General features: G+C 41.1%; 1 protein-coding gene across 3 annotated transcripts; it reads right to left on the reverse strand.

Moving 5' to 3' along the window:
• Positions 1-5,586: 5,586 nt before the first annotated feature.
• On the reverse strand, positions 5,587-16,189 carry cdkl1 (cyclin dependent kinase like 1 (CDC2 related kinase)). 3 transcript variants are annotated; one of them, XM_066652174.1, is made up of 10 exons: positions 15,850-16,189; positions 14,304-14,502; positions 13,209-13,327; positions 12,064-12,136; positions 11,535-11,625; positions 10,576-10,776; positions 8,506-8,588; positions 8,366-8,422; positions 7,990-8,142; positions 5,587-7,017 (listed from the first exon to the last, which is right to left on the reverse strand). In XM_066652174.1, the coding sequence occupies exons 1-10, from the start codon at positions 15,891-15,893 to the stop codon at positions 6,916-6,918; spliced, it is 1,122 nt and encodes a 373-aa protein (XP_066508271.1). In that variant the 5' UTR covers positions 15,894-16,189; the 3' UTR covers positions 5,587-6,915. The 3 variants fall into 3 exon arrangements, with proteins under 3 accessions (XP_066508271.1, XP_066508270.1, XP_066508272.1); XM_066652173.1 differs by having other exon boundaries at positions 5,589-7,017; positions 13,209-13,330; XM_066652175.1 differs by having other exon boundaries at positions 5,589-7,017; positions 13,209-13,330; positions 15,146-16,189.
• Between the last annotated feature and the right edge of the window lie 751 nt (positions 16,190-16,940).

The following is a 16,940-nucleotide window of genomic DNA, read 5'->3' on the forward strand; positions in this document are numbered from 1 at the left end:
TTTGGGAATACATTGTTTTGCTAAGGGCTGCAGCATGCTGTGTAATTGTGTAAAAAAAAAAAAAAAAAAAAAAAAAAATATATATATATATATATATATATATAAATATATAATATGTCAACTATAACAGCCAAGGAAATGTAATTCCTTAAAAAACCAAATGTTATAGGATGGCCTCCATTCTTCAAATCTTTATTCATCATTACATTTTTCAACTTCACTGAAATAACAAAGAGACATCACTGCTCTTTTAAAATAAATACTGCTAACACGGTTGATAAACTGACATTGCAATTTTGTAATTAATGTTGTCATCAATAGTAACATTTTAATAAAGATTTTATTGTATTATGTAAAAACACTTATGTTCTCTACTCTTACCTGTGATGATAATCAGGGCCACAGAGGAAGACCCGCTCAGCCTGCTCCAATGAGACATTTTTATCACAGCCAGAGCATATGTGATGACCTACCAAAGGAAAAGAGCACATTTGTAACAATACATACTCAAATATACCATTATAGCAACACAGAACATAGAACTGCAAGCCATTACACACAGGTCTGTAATAATGTAGCACCACAGTAGATTATACAGTTCATATTGAGTAGTGCATGAGCAAGATCAAATTCAAATACATTACATGATTAGGCCTACCTCAGGAACAGTGCACTTCATCTTTGAAGCTCAGGTGTGTTGTTCTCTGAAGTAGTGATTTCAGATAGGTAGAAAAGGGTGTCCTGCTGTTCTTCAGTGTCGAAGTAGACAGACACCTGGGAAGAGGGCTATGAGGAATCCACTTGGAGGCTTCCCACTGAGCACACCTTATGGGCAAATGAATATACAGAAACAAACTATATGTGGGAATTGATTGTTTCAGTTATATTAAATACACACATTACAGATAAATATACAATAAATTAGGTGCATAATAAAATGGTAAATTTGTTGATATTCATAAAAAAGTTTTGAATCTGTACTGATGAGAAAATCTAAACAACAAAGTACAAACAAATGTTGCTCAGCTCCTTGTGACTGCACAATGAAGTCCACCAGCTGGGATGGTAGTAGTGCTTGTTGGAGCTGGGATGGTGGTGTTTGGTGGAGCTGAGATGGTGAAGTGGATGTTTGAGCTAGGACGGTGGTGCTTGTTAGAGCTGGGATGGTAGTGGTGTTTGTTGGAGCTGGGATGGTAGTGGTGATTGTTGGAGCTGGGATGGTAGTGGTGTTTGATGGAGCTGGGATGGTAGTGGTGTTTGTTGGAGCTGGGATGGTAGTGGTGATTGTTGGAGCTGGGATAGTAGTGGTGCTGCTTGGAGCTAGGATGGTAGTGGTGCTTGTTAGAGCTGGGATGGTAGTGGTGTTTGTTGGAGCTGGGATGGTAGTGGTGTTTGATGGAGCTGGGATGGTAGTGGTGTTTGTTGGAGCTGGGATGGTAGTGGTGATTGTTGGAGCTGGGATGGTAGTGGTGTTTGATGGAGCTGGGATGGTAGTGGTGTTTGTTGGAGCTGGGATGGTAGTGGTGATTGTTGGAGCTAGGATGGTAGTGGTGCTTGTTAGAGCTGGGATGGTAGTGGTGTTTGTTGGAGCTGGGATGGTAGTGGTGTTTGATGGAGCTGGGATGGTAGTGGTGTTTGTTGGAGCTGGGATGGTAGTGGTGATTGTTGGAGCTGGGATAGTAGTGGTGCTGCTTGGAGCTAGGATGGTAGTGGTGATTGTTGGAGCTGGGATGGTAGTGGTGATTGTTGGAGCTGGGATGGTAGTGGTGTTTATTGGAGCTGGGATGGTAGTGGTGATTGTTGGAGCTGGGATAGTAGTGGTGCTGCTTGGAGCTAGGATGGTAGTGGTGATTGCTGGAGCTAGGATAGTAGTGGTGTTTGTTGGAGCTAGGATGGTAGTGGAGATTGTTGGAGCTGGGATGGTAGTGGTGATTGTTGGAGCTGGGATGGTAGTGGTGTTTATTGGAGCTGGGATGGTAGTGGTGATTGTTGGAGCTGGGATAGTAGTGGTGCTGCTTGGAGCTAGGATGGTAGTGGTGATTGTTGGAGCTAGGATGGTAGTGGTGTTTGTTGGAGCTAGGATGGTAGTGGTGCTTGTTGGAGCTGGGATGGTAGTGGTGATTGTTGGAGCTGGGATGGTAGTGGTGCTTGTTGGAGCTGGGATGGTAGTGGTGATTGTTGGAGCTGGGATGGTAGTGGTGCTTGTTGGAGCTAGGATGGTAGTGGTGATTGTTGGAGCTAGGATGGTAGTGGTGTTTGTTGGAGCTAGGATGGTAGTGGTGCTTGTTGGAGCTGGGATGGTAGTGGTGTTTGTTGGAGCTAGGATGGTAGTGGTGCTTGTTGGAGCTGGGATGGTAGTGGTGTTTGTTGGAGCTAGGATGGTAGTGGTGCTTGTTGGAGCTGGGATGGTAGTGGTGCTTGTTGGAGCTGGGATGGTAGTGGTGTTTGTTGGAGCTAGGATGGTAGTGGTGCTTGTTGGAGCTGGGATGGTAGTGGTGCTTGTTGGAGCTGGGATGGTAGTGGTGCTTGTTGGAGCTGGGATGGTAGTGGTGCTTGTTGGAGCTGGGATGGTAGTGGTGCTTGTTGGAGCTGGGATAGTGGTGGTAATGTCAGGGTGCTTCTCCTTGTACAACATGCGTTTAATGAAGTCTGCTGTATGCGACAGTATTGACTTGCTGTGAATGCAGTGATAATGTAATTGTGGTCTGCAATTTAACCCACAACTGTGAATGGCATACCCTAAAACATAAGAACACAGAACTGTAGTATGATATGTAGAATATTTTCTGATCATCTTACTTAAAAGTGTAAATTATGGACAGCAAACCAATCACAGGGGGCTTGTTTTAGTTACTTGCTCTTGTGGAATTAATCATAACGTCCAGGCTGCTTTTAATGCAAAGACATATTATGCATTTTGCAAAGAGAATGTTTGCAAACTTTACATTCATAAAGAACTGCCCAGCTGCCCTGACTATCTACGTGAATTCTGAGTTTGTTTAACTTTGTTGGGTGAAACAAAGTAGAGCAGCAGAATGTGCAGTGAAAGTCTTTGCAGCATGTTGGGCACTGTTTTAATTCTGGTTGGAATCTCCCTTTCTGAATCTTTATCTTGAAACAAGAGAAGGGGGGGGGGGGTTAACTGAATTGCTAATATGGATATAACACCAGATCTAGATTGAGGACATCTGCAGTTTTGTCTATACAGCACATGTTTAGAACAGTTCTTTATGACATTTTTTTTCTGCTGTACTGAAGTAGTCTTAAAGGGAACTACTACGATTGTAGAGAAACTCTAAGTTCTGAAGCTCAGCATATTTTAAGGTGGATATTTGAGGAAAAAAAAGTCTTGTTTATATGTGGCTCAAGTTTAATTTCTCTGTACTTTTTTTTCACTGTTTGAACTTCCATAGAAGTTTTAGATCATTCTCAGTCTGTGGTTACTTTCATGCTATTAGCGATCTCCCTAATTTAGAGTCAGTACAGCAAAATTAAGTGTTACCCACCTATGGAGCAGGAAGAGAGCAGCATCCTCTTCATGGGTTCACATTTTTCAATGTTTGAAAACTCCAGATGGCGTTTCTCTGCCGTGAGCAGAGAGAGAGAGAAAGCCTAGCACCGGACTCGGACACTTTGTTTTTTTACCCATTTACAGACACTGGGGCTTTGTAAAAACATTAGACCTGTTTCTTGTGCAAACTGACTGCAGAAAAGCAAATGTTGAGGAAACATCCTCAGAATTGTATAAAAAGGGTTTTTTGATTATAATCCTGAACATCTCCTTTAATACTGTACAGCCTTGAAGGTGCTTGCACAGGAGGAGATGAGGCAGTGACTGTCCCATCACTCAGCTGTTATCTGATCAGAGACAATCATTCAAGCCAAATGTCAGGAAAGCAGTGGATCACTGTCTCTTACTGAATATCAATGGGTAGAAAGACGCTGCATCCCTTACTGTACACCTCCAGTTCATCAGAGAAACTGGGGCAAAAACTGGGCCAAGTTTCCATGCTGACTTACACAGTTATCTTACAGTTATCTGATGTCTTCTGTCTAAACGATTATACATCAGCCCTCAGTGAACGTGCACTCTTACTTTCTCTAAACTGAAAGAAACACAAAAATACTCCAGATTTCAGTAATAGCTCATTTTTACTACTACTAATGAAGTTATTTATTCACAAATATATTATGTTCATAGGTAAAATGTGTTAATCTGCATCACATAAATTGTGTGTGCAGTGATTAAAAGATACTCTAGTACACAATGTACCACCCGAATGGCACGCACCAGTTATAAAAGATTATAGATCCAGACGGCACAGAAAGGTTTTAAAGGAGCTACATGGAAAAGTATGATAAGGTTAAAAGTTTTTTTTTTTTTTTTTTTTGGGTGTTACAGTAATTTCTGTGTCTGAACCAAAGCAGATACAGGGGTTGGACAATGAAACTGAAACACCTGTCGTTTTAGTGTGGGAGGTTTCATGGCTAAATTGGAGCAGCCTGGTGGACAATCTTCATTAATTCCACATTGCACCAAGTAAGAGCAGAGTGTGAAGGGTTAATTAGCAGAGGGTAAGAGCACAGTTTTGATCAAAATACTGCAATGCACACAACATTATGGGTGACATACCCGAGTTCAAAAGAGGACAGATTGTTGGTGCACGTCTTGCTGGTGCATCTGTGAGCAAGACAGCAAGTCTTTGTGATGTATCATGAGCCACGGTATCCAGGGTAATGTCAGCATACCACCAAGAAGGACCAAACACATCCAACAGGATTCACTGTGGACGCAAGAGGAAGCTGTCTGAAAGGGATGTTCGGGTGCTGACCCGGATTGTATCCAAAAAACAGAAAACCACGGCTGCCCAAATCACGGCAGAATTAAATGTGCACCTCAACTCTCCTGTTTCCACCAGAACTGTCCGTCGGGAGCTCCACAGGGTCAATACACACGGCCGGGCTGTAGCCAAACCTTTGGTCACTCATGCCAATGTCAAACGTCGGTTGCAATGGTGCAGGGAGTGCAAATCTTGGGCTGTGGACAATGTGAAACATGTACTGTTCTCTTAGTCCACCTTTTTTCCTTGTTTTCCCCACATCCGGGAGAGTTACAGTGTGGAGAATCCCCAGAGAAGCGTACCACCAGACTGTTGCATGCCCAGAGTGAAGCATGGGGATGGATCAGTGACACGACATTCCCTTGGCCCAATACTTGTGCTAGATGGGTGCATCACTGCCAAGGACTACCGAGCCATTCTGGAGGACCATGTGCATCCAATGGTTCAAACACTGTGTCCTGAAGGCGGTGCCGTGTATCAGGACGACAATGCACCAATACACACAGCAAGACTGGTGAAGGATTGGTTTGATGAACATGAAAGTGAAGTTGAACATCTCCCATGGCCTGCACAGTCATCAGATCTAAATATTATTGAGCCACTTTGGGGTGTTTTGGAGGAGGAGCGAGTCAGGAAACGTTTTCCTCCACCAGCATCACGTAGTGACCTGGCCACTATCCTGCAAGAAGAATGACTTCAAATCCCTCTGACCACTGTGCAGGACTTGTGTATGTCATTCCCAAGACGAACTGACGCTGTATTGGCCGCAAAAGGAGGCCCTACACCACACTAATAAATTATTGTGGTCTAAAACCAGGTGTTTCACTTTCATTGTCCAACCCCTGTACATGTTCTTAAGTAAAATACTGAAGAATTTGTACTTTCACAAGAACAATAATACTATTAATTCTATTCAAAATAAAACATTTCTAGTTTTGTAGTTCTGAAAACACAAAAAATCACAGCAAAACCCTTTTATTTCTTCTCTAGGTTCCTCCCAACTTCATCACAGGAGGATTGCCTTGTCTTTAGTCATGTTTAGAACTGATGGTTATAGCAGTGGTTACATATTTAATTTTGGCTTTAGTAGTTTTTGTGCTAACACTAGTACTAGTACAAATAATAACAATACTAATATTCACCATCATTGCTTTATTATTTATTATTATTATAGTCTGCTAGCAACTTAAGCATTAGAATGAAGACCTGTGTATTTGTGCCATTTGCAACAAAATACATTTGGCACATCAGTTAAAGAGCTTAGATTTTGAGAAGATATACAGAAACAAACAAAGGAGCTTCAGCAGAAGTTGCACAATAAAATCATGTGTTGTTGTGACTGTAGTCATATGTAAATATAGAGAAGTCATTATGCACTGAAAGTGAACTGTGCCCCGTGTAGCTCCTTTAAAAATAATATGATATTCACACTCATTTTTCATTTTATCCACTCCACTGCCCATAAAGGTCACTCTGCAGTTCTACATTTACAGACTGCAGTGTTTCTGATGCTGTGCATTATATTTTTAGCCCAATTTCACCCTGTTCATCAAAGCTCAGGACCCCCACAGCAGGTATTATTTGGTGGGTGGACTATTCTCACTGAGGGGGTTAAAAACGGTTGTGTCTGATCCACTTGTACCACAGCAACACACACTAACACAACGTCAGTGACTCTGCAGCACCATACCTGCATCCTGAGCACTGAAGTACAGGATGAAATGGGGATAAGAAAGTATGCAGAGCGACTGATTGACTAGTCTGTATTTGTGTAACTGCAAAGTGCTCCTCTATGGTCAATGGAGCTGAGAGAATAGACAATGAGTGTAGAGACAAGGTTGAAATTTTTCATTTCTGGCTGATTGGTGAATGCTGCTCAGTTCCAATTCAAACCCACTGTCTGCCATTACTCACACTGTTACTCAAATCTACAATAAAGATTTAGATTGTATATATATATATACTATTGCTCTCTCGATCCCTCTCCCCCTCACACACACGGTTAGACATTAAACAGTTAACTGCTCGGTTCTCCACAGGCACTTTCACTCTTCCTGCAGAACCTGGTTCTCTGTCAGATGTTGGGCAGGTGATGATCATATCTGGGTTTGTGTTTGTTCTTTAGCTCAGGAGCCGGGGAGATGTTGCTGTTGGGGAGCTGAGGCAAATACTGCATCTGTGAAAACAACACGGAAGGCCTTTTAGACGGCAGAACCGAAATTGACTTGTATATATTTATTTAATATCATTAATTAGTAACATGAACTCAGCTGTATTTCCCTCTAACTACATTATGCAGGACAGCTGTGGCCTAAAGGTAAGTGATGCAGACTTGGGACTGGAAGGTTGTCTGATCCCCTTGGCTGGCAGAAAAAAGCAGCGTGATAAATGCTGACTTTGTGCTTGTCCCTTTTAGCTACATGGTGTTGAACTTCACATCCATAAACATCACCCAAAAGAACCCCCTCTGCTTCTTCACCACTTGCAAAAGTGGTCACAGGCAGATTGCTCTCGGTCTGAGATACAGTGGCGCTGCTTATGCATCTGAACAAGCTTGTGCTGGCTTTGGGAACATCGTGTAGACCATGTGAATATTTGTAAATGGATTGGAGTGTTTTGAGTAAAAGTATATTTCATTACAATGTAAAAAGTACTTAATAGTAGTGAGACTGAACTGAATCATGCTGGCATTTGATATTTCATGTATTCATTCTTAAAGAAGTAGTAGTTTTGTTGATCTGTTGTGTGTTCTACCTTGAAGAAATATAAGATCAGAATCACTTTATTTGCCAAGTATGTTACACATACAAGGAATTTGTTTTGGTGAGAGCACACATGTATGACATGTAACATACTAACAGACTGGACAAGCACACAGACTATTAAAAAGTATTACACTCAGGCAAAAAAGACAATAAAGACATAAGAAAAAATAATAAGAAAGAGCCATGGAGAGGAGCTAAGGACATGTGTTAATATTTACATATGCCAGTAAGAATATCTATAGAAGAACTACTGTATGAATAATATTACTGAATTATATGAACATAGCAGAATTTAAACAACTGTACCGATGTCAATCAATCTGTACACAAGATCTCAGTGAAGGAAGTTGGTCTCAGAGAAGTTGTAAAATAATGCATCATACCCCTGGAATCCTGCGCCTGCTGCCTTTCTCGTGGCGTCTGCCGGGACGATCCCCTTCTCTGCCCCACCCTAATCCACCCTCATCCTGAAAGTACGGCAGCTCTAACAACTCCTCGCACGACAGTCTTCCAGCAGGATCCATCACCAGACTTGACTACACACACAAATTATAAACATGAAATACAGTACTGTGCAAAAGTCACCGTGACCTTGCTTTCATTTACTCTGTTGCTAGTCAAAAACTACTATGTGAGTAGTTTGAGTATATTGTCTCTCACCTCCTTAAGAACAAAGTCATATTAATCTTTTACCTCGAAGACTAAACAGAGGTTATTTTGACTGTTAACAGTTTTACATTTACATCCACAAAAGCTCACCTTCATTATAGTAATGGCATGAGGGGATGCACCAAGAAACCTCTTCTCCAGTGGTTCCTACAACACACAAAGCTCATTTATCAGCTCTGTACTGTTATTGTAATTTTGTATGTGTGTGTGGGTGTGTGTGCGTTTGTCACCATGGTTTCTGGTTCAGGGATGCTGACTCCGCTGAAAAAGACATTGGAGCGGAAAACCTGCTGGTGACGAGGGATTAGGTCACCTAAAAAAGAGAGGACCAGTAATGTATTAGTTCTTAATACACCTTTCGTATAGATGTATAGATCAATTTAAAGCTGCTACACAGATTTCTCAGTGAATTTACAGTGAGTACAGGAAGAGTTTGACTCAATGAAATGTACTTTAAAATAAAATTTGATTAATTCATTCATTCATTGTCTGCTTATCCATTTCAGGGTCACGGTGAGTCCGGAGCCCACCCAGAATCACTGGGCGCAAGGTGGGAACACACCCTGGAGGGGGCGCCATTCCTTCACAGGGCAAATTCATTCATTCATTTATTGTCTATAACCACTTATCCAGTTCAGGGTCGCGGTGGGTCCGGAGCCTACCCAGAACCACTGGGCACAAGGCGGGAACACACCCGGGAGGGGGCGCCATCTTTCACAGGGCAAATTCTATAATGATTATTATTATTATTATTATTAATCTGACAATTTGGGCGGCACGGTGGCGCAGCAGGTAGTGTCGCAGTCACACAGGGACCTGGAGGTTGTGGGTTCGATTCCCGCTCCGGGTGACTGTCTGTGAAGAGTTGGTGTGTTCTCCCCGTGTCCGCGTGGGTTTCCTCCGGGTGACTGTCTGTGAGGAGTTGGTGTGTTCTCCCCGTGTCCGCGTGAGTTTCCTCCGGGTGACTGTCTGTGAGGAGTTGGTGTGTTCTCTCTGTGTCTGCGTGGGTTTCCTCCGGGTGACTGTCTGTGAGGAGTTGGTGTGTTCTCTCTGTGTCTGTGTGGGTTTCCTCCGGGTGACTGTCTGTGAGGAGTTGGTGTGTTCTCCCCCCGTGTCCGCGTGAGTTTCCTCCAGGTGACTGTCTGTGAGGAGTTGGTGTGTTCTCCCCGTGTCCATGTGGGTTTCCTCCAGGTGACTGTCTGTGAGGAGTTGGTGTGTTCTCCCCGTGTCCACGTGGGTTTCCTCCGGGTGCTCCAGTTTCCTCCCACAGTCCAAAAACACACTTTGGTAGGTGGATTGGCGACTCAAAAGTGTCCGTAGGTGTGAATGTGTGTGTGTGTTTGTGTGTCTGTGTTGCCCTGTGAGGGACTGGCGCCCCCTCCAGGGTGTATTCCCGCCTTGCGCCCAATGATTCCAGGTAGGCTCTGGACCCACCGCGACCCTGAACTGGATAAGGGTTACAGATAATGAATGAATGAATGAATGAATCTGACAATTTGGATCTCTTAATTTCCACTGAGAGCAGGCTTGGATTATTATCCATTAAACTTCTGAATTTAAACTACATTACGCTTTACCATCAAACTACAGATACCACAGTTTCTGCCATGCTGATTACTTGGTTATGCTGAAATTGTGCTGATTGTTGGACACTGGGATGCCAACAACTATGCCATTAATTTAGGATGCATATAAACCTATAAGAAGGCATAGGTGAATCCTCTCACAGTGCAATCAGGTGTTTATTATAATATATCATCATAAACTGTTATACAGTAATACCTTGACTTACGAGTTTAATGTATATAAAAAAAATAATACACAATAAAAGAGAATGTAAACAAATAAACTGGTTCTATTAAGTGTATTTACCTTGAAGATCAGACAAAGATGCTGTTGGAGGTGGAGGAGATTGGCAGAGGTTTTTCTTTTTTCTTAACTTAACTTACTCTCTACACATTTAATGCTATAAAAAAGCAAAAAATAAATGGAGCGATGGCTTTTATTTCTGAAAATTCGTAAGTTGATTCACTTGTGAGTCAAGGTGTCACTGTCATTTGTTGGCCTAAGTAGTCATAATTACCTAATTTCCAAAGACATAAGCACTAGATAATTATAACATATTTCCAAAGGTTTGCAGACACTCATTTATAATTATTGAATATAGTGGATTTAAAGTGCACTCAGTGTGGACACACCACTTGTATAATCTCTGTATAAACTAGAAACTAGAACTGGACGACTCTGGAGCATCTTCACATAAGTTCAGGCTCTTCATTTGCCTCGATCAGATTAAATACCTAGTGTCCTGCGAATGAGGTAGAGCTGATCTACGTCTGAGCGTCCAGGCCAGAGTGGGTTTCCGTGCAGGAGTTCAGCGAAAACGCAGCCCAGGGCCCAAACATCCACTGGAGGTCCATACTGCGTATCCCCCACCAGCAGCTCCGGGGCCCGGTACCACCGAGTGGCCACATAATCCGTGTAATCATCACCTGGGCCGGCTATCTCACACACAAACACACATGTGCGCACAAACACATACACACACAAGAGAGGATGACAAAGGCATTTGGGTTGAGGGATTACATGTTAACCCTATGGTAACAATACACCGAAACCTAAGAAAGAAGAAGGTAAGCGGAGCTCTGGAGGGCCCTAACTGGCTCACCGGGTTTATAAGGCCCTGGACTTCACACAAGGCTGAAAGTGAGCAGCTAAAGAACGAGAGGTGATGGAGGAGGGCAGCGTAAATAAATCATTAGCAAGGCAAGGATGCTAAATGCACATAAATGCACTGAGGGGAAAAGGGAGAAACGCATAGTTTCATTTTCAGGCACTGTGTTTAGTTCTGTCTCTGTATCTTTATAATCTCATAAAACGTCACATTTTAAAGAACTGGGTCAGTACAAATGACAAAAATAAAGTCTTATTTTATTAACTGATGTTTATAACTGATGTTTTAATTAGTGTCTGGATTTGGTCATGAAATTACAAATATTTTATACAAATGTAGTGTCATTTGTGTCGTCACACTGAAGTTTCTATGATTCCCATTTAAGAGTTGAGAACGGTTTCTCAGTGAAACGGCCAAAACCGTGTCCTCAGGCAAACAAAAGTGTTCTGAAGCAGAAACACTGCCCACATACATTTCCCCAACAAAGTTCACTGGGTCTTTACACAGTTACATTTGTCCTAATAGTGATTATACTATACGTGATTTTAAACAAAGGAGATTGGGGATAGAGAAATGGAGACCTACTGAGGATGCGAGCAAAGCCAAAGTCACACAGCTTAATGACGCCCGTCTTGGTCAGGAGAATGTTTTCTGGCTTCACGTCTCGATGAATACACTGTCGGGCATATTCAGGACACACTGGAGTTAGTGCTTGGTTGTATTTGTGTGTGGTCCTTGCTGCAGTTCCACAACAACCTGCTCATTGTACCCTTAGATATATTTTAGGTTTAGATTAGTTTCTTTAATCATAGTATAATATTAGTTATTATAATCATGATAGTTATAAAGTTTACAACATTTATTGCTTAGCATCTCATAATAAGGAAATGTTGTGAACTCATTGGTATCAAGGCAAACAGGTTCTGCATGTATTTAAACACCAAGAAGCAGAATGTAACTTTTTCTTTCTGCTTGTTGGCTGAAATTTAACGCCCTGAAATTCAACTCTTACATAAGAAATCCTCACTCTCATCAATTTGTCTCTCTTTCTTTAAGAAAAAGCATTTCTTGTAAACATTGTTGGAGAGATTTAAGTTCAGACAGAGCCACTGACGTTGTTCTTGTGGCAGAAGTTGACTGCTTGGAGAGTTTGCCAGATGATACTCTTCAGCTGGGCCTCAGGAACCCTACAGGACATGGGAAACAAAAGGAGAAGGGCTGTTGTCAAGACATAAGAATGCGGTATGACCAACAGAAAACTATATGTCTTGGGCTCTGTCCCCTTCTTTTTCAAAAGATGGCAGCAAAGAAAAGCTCAGACACAGCAACACAGCACCTGTCTCCCCTAGATACAGGAACCTTTGTTTCAGGGGCGGCTAAGGTTACTGTGAAAGTGCTGTTGGCCTTCGGATGAAAACAGTCAGACAGTCACTGGCTTTTGTGGCTTTACAAATGAAGTGAGCTCTAGAATCAGTTTGAACTTAACAAACAGACTTAGTATTCATACCCTATTTCTGCATTTTCATTTACACCCTGATGTTTACTTGTAATTTTGCTGGATACCGGCCCTCCAGGACTGGAGTTGTGCACCCGTGTTTTAGAGTCTTAACCTTAATTTTAAATGGTAAAACATTGACATGATGTGGACCTTTAAACCTCTTATGTTTGTCATATTACATCTACATTAAAATTGAGCTAAAGCCATATTTAGACTGGATTAAATGTCTATAGAGTCCTGGGGTAATTTCTTCTTTACAAGAGATCCTCTGTGATTTTATTTCCATCCAGATGCACATTTATATTTCTCTCCCTCCTCCAAAGAGAATACTACACTCATCAGAGTTAAATCAACCCTATTATTTATTATTAAAAGTTTAACACATTAACAATGTTGATTAGTGTGACTTGGAGACTGGTGAATTTGCTGAATAATTATCTATTTTTCACCAAACGTAGCGCTAGGATTAATTTAGTCTTAGATATTGCCTACTGCTGAAAAAATACAGATTGTAAATCACTGCTCCTAGCTATATTCAAAGTCCTGGCGCAGTGATCCTCCAGAGACCCTCCTGAATCACCTTTTAAAGAGTCACTTAACTCGTGTAAAAGAGGCAAACTGAGCAGTTAAAATACTCATTGGAAGGCAATTATTTCCTCATGCTGAAGCTAAAGTAACACTGATTCTGTTTCACGGAGCACAGCTTTAAAGAACAAAAGTTAAGGTACGTAATAACATGTATAAGACTTAGAAAGACTGACCCTCTGGGGTGTTTTTCCAGCTCATTGAGGACAGTTTGCTCACAGAACTCAAAGACCAGATGCAGTCTCCTCTTCCTCCTGAACACCTCCAGAAGATTCACCAGGTTAACATGCTTCAGCTGCTGCAGACAAACAGAGAGGAGAATTCTTAGTTTAATGAGGACAGTCGTGTGTGTTTCAATAAAATGCTGAAGACAGTGAGTAATTAACATAAAATACAATGCAACTGAGGGTCACATGGGTTAAGAAATCTCTTTATAAATTAGAGACGCGAGTGGCTATTTGGTTTAAGATGAGATTAAACCGGGTGAATAACATGTGCAATCTGCTATAGATTGCAGCCAAGATTTCATTCGTCTGCAGTATCTCATGCAGTGTGACATGAAGTAAATGTATAAATATAAATGTGTTACAAGTTTTACATGGCATTCACTCCAAAGAAATATTAAAAATATGTTAGAAAACTTAATTTCACTGTAATTTCATCATCCCAACCCTATTACATGGCTGCTCTCAGTGAGTACAAAGTGTCATTTTCATATTGAGTAGCTTTAACTGTAACGTGGACATGGGAGTTTGGTTCTTTAATGTCCACAGAAAAACTTACAGAAAACAAGACATTAACTATGTAAACTATGTAAAAATGTTATTGTAGAGGATTAATATAATCTGGTTTACTTCTTCTATACAACAGAGGACTGAGATAAGCTGGGATTTAAATAACCAAGGATGTTTTAACAGCTTGTTTTAAAGCAGAAGAAAGAGAGAGAAAGAGAGAGAAAGAGAGAGAGAGAGAGAGAGAGAGAGAGAGAGAGAGAGAGTGAGAAAGAGAAAGAGAGAGAGAAAGAGAGTTAGTGAGAGTGAGAGAGAAAGAGAGAGAGGTAGAGAGAGAGAGGTAGTGAGAGAGAGTGAGAGAGAAAGAGAGAGAGAGATAGAGAGAGTGAGAGATAGAGAGAGAGAGAAAGAGAGAGATAGAAAGAGAGAGAGAGAGAGAGAGAGTGAGAGATAGAGAGAGAGAGAGAGAGAGAGAGAGAGAGAGAGAACATAAGAGAGAGTGTGAGAGAGTGTGAGAGTGAGAGAGAGCTATATCCTTACTTTTAGCATTCTGATTTCTCTCAGTGCTATCTTCTTGATGACAGGGTCATCTTCAGACTCCACAAACTTCTTGATGGCCACTATTTGACCTGTGTCTCTGCTGCGGCATTTAAACACCACACCGTACGAGCCCTCACCGATTTTAGCCAGCTTCTCGTACTTCTCCATTGTAGAGACACAGGGCTTGAACTCATGAAAGCTTAAACAATTAAACAGCTACATGAATAGATACATACAGTACATTTTAGGCCCCTGAGGAAATGAGATTTATAGAGCAGCTTATCAGACCAGTGAGGGTTATTTGTTTAAAAACACACAAAAAAATCCCAAATATTAGAATAAACCCAACCTCATTTTTCCAGTGAGTGTGATATTGTGTGTGAATGTGTTGGTTTAACCCTTTCCACATCTCTCCTCATGACAATCCAGTATTATCTGAGGTTATCATCAAATCCATAATTTGAGCCGTTAATAAATACTTCATTACGTTAAATCTGATTGAACAAATCCATATGATCCAGGTGAACATCTGAAAACAAGCCCAGTCCTTCACACTCACTCAAAATATTTTATTTACTTGTATTTATGTTTTTTTATTTATTGTAATTATATATAATTTTATACAAGCACCACATCAATTGATAAGATAAATGATTTTAAATAATAATAATCTTAGGTGCCTAAGACTTTTGCACATTACTGTAGATAGATAGATATATAGAGAGATAGGCTGAACAATAAATCAATAACTAATCACTGATACACAGAAAAAAACAAAATAACGGTTCATTAATGCTGGTGTAAATAGGTTTATGTTGTCGAATTCAACCAGGTCTGCATACCTTCTTCTTTTCACACATTGTTGAACCGGGTCAGAGCACACACGTCTTAAAGAGTCAGCACTGCTTCGATAGAATCGGGTCAGAACACACACTGCTACAACAGTTAATGCTGTAATAGTTAAAGATAGCGCAACTTGCTGTGGACGGGGCTGAGTGGCCACGCTGAACCCTTTCCTCCGCTCACACTGTGAGTCTCAGGCTCCAGGACCCTGTCACCACTTTGACCAACTTTGGTTCAGTACTGACCACTGCACACTGGGATCGCTCCAAAGGACATGAGTTTTGGAGACACTCTACAGTGTGGTGCTCAGATCCTAACACTGACCTTTTCTCTTGTGCCCAACATCAACTTCAAGAACTGACCCTACCCTCTCTGATACATCCCCCCACAACAGGGGGCACTATAAGCAGATCATCAATGCTATGCACTTCACCCAGTAGTGATTTTAATCTTGTGGCTGATCAGTATATATACATATTATACAAACATCTATAAAAGCTAACACAAATACACAAACGGGTCAATAAAATGTAACTTACTGGAAACAATTCTAACCACTCTAGTATAGTTATATTCACCGACTTTACATTAGTATTCTGTTATTTAGAAAATACTCATTACAAGAAACCACTCACCACTTTTGACCAGAACTAACACAGTTCAAATCACACAACACGTTTTCTACTCGTTTCTGAGCACTTACCTCAAAATTACGTCCTTGAGCTGCAGCACAAAAGTCTTAAACATAAAAAAATAACCTTCCAAAGACTTCCCACTCTATTCTCATACAATATTCATAATAAAGAACTGCCTTCACTGCCCTCTCCGGTTCCGCCTGACTGACCCTCCCTCCTCAGCCATGGCAGATTCAGCTCCTCTGCAGGTTAAATATTCCTCCAGAGTTTTAGCCCCGAGCCACAGAAACACATCAGCCCGGCCAGAATAACCTGTGGAGAACCTTTTAAAGCACCAGAATCATTAAACCACTCGGTGTATAACCCGCTCCCTGCGGCCCGCTGCAGGGATTCATGTTTCTAAACATACGGTAGTTGAATGTATCATTCATCTGAACCGACTCCCTCTGAAAAACAAAATCGAACCGATTCGCGGGTTCTAAATTATGGAGATGAGCGATATAACTGCCCACAGGTGTGTGTATGAAACTGCCCACAATTGTGACTAGGTGTGTGTGTGGCCTGTGATGGACTGGTGCCTTTTTCAATGTGTGCTCCTGCTGGTGCCACAAGATTCTGAGTGAGCTCTGGACCCACCTCATTGCTGTGCAGGAAGAAGTTTTTACAGAAAATTAATAATAAATAAATAACTATGCAGGGATCTTTTACTATTTATTAATATTATCAAAACTCTCCATCTTATTAAAAGAATGGAAAAATATAGAAAATATATCTTTGAAAATGAAACATTATTGATCATCAGAACACAGCTGTATATGCCAATCCTTCCCAAAAAAATGATGAAAGAATTTTTGTTAGACTATTAATGCTGGTCCAACTATTATAAAAGTTTCACACCTGTACAAATACATATATACAATAAAGACATTAAAATTAATTAGATAAATACATTAAATAGCCTTGTGCAGTAGATAAGAATGTGAGAAACTAAATGAATCACTCTCAAACAGGTCGGTTCATTGAAACGGACAGTTCGAGAGAATCGGTTTACATTTCTCCTAGCAACGCGTCTAGCAACGCATACTGTCAACATCCGGTGCGCCACGTAAAGATAAATGTTGTAGACGATTATTTTGAATGTTTTGTCTCTAATGGTGTT

This window comes from Hoplias malabaricus, chromosome X1, assembly GCF_029633855.1.
Source record: "Hoplias malabaricus isolate fHopMal1 chromosome X1, fHopMal1.hap1, whole genome shotgun sequence".
Classification (NCBI taxonomy): Eukaryota; Metazoa; Chordata; class Actinopteri; order Characiformes; family Erythrinidae; genus Hoplias; species Hoplias malabaricus.

Coding starts and splice junctions, on each gene's coding strand:
- cdkl1 (XM_066652173.1), bottom strand. CDS start 15,893: ATGTTTAAGACTTTTGTGCTGCAGCTCAAGGACGTAATTTTGAG. Junction 13,331..14,303: donor GAGAAATCAGAATGCTAAAA/GTAAGGATATAG, acceptor GTTTGTCTGCAG/CAGCTGAAGCATGTTAACCT. Junction 10,777..11,534: donor TGGCTTTGCTCGCATCCTCA/GTAGGTCTCCAT, acceptor TGTGTGAGATAG/CCGGCCCAGGTGATGATTAC.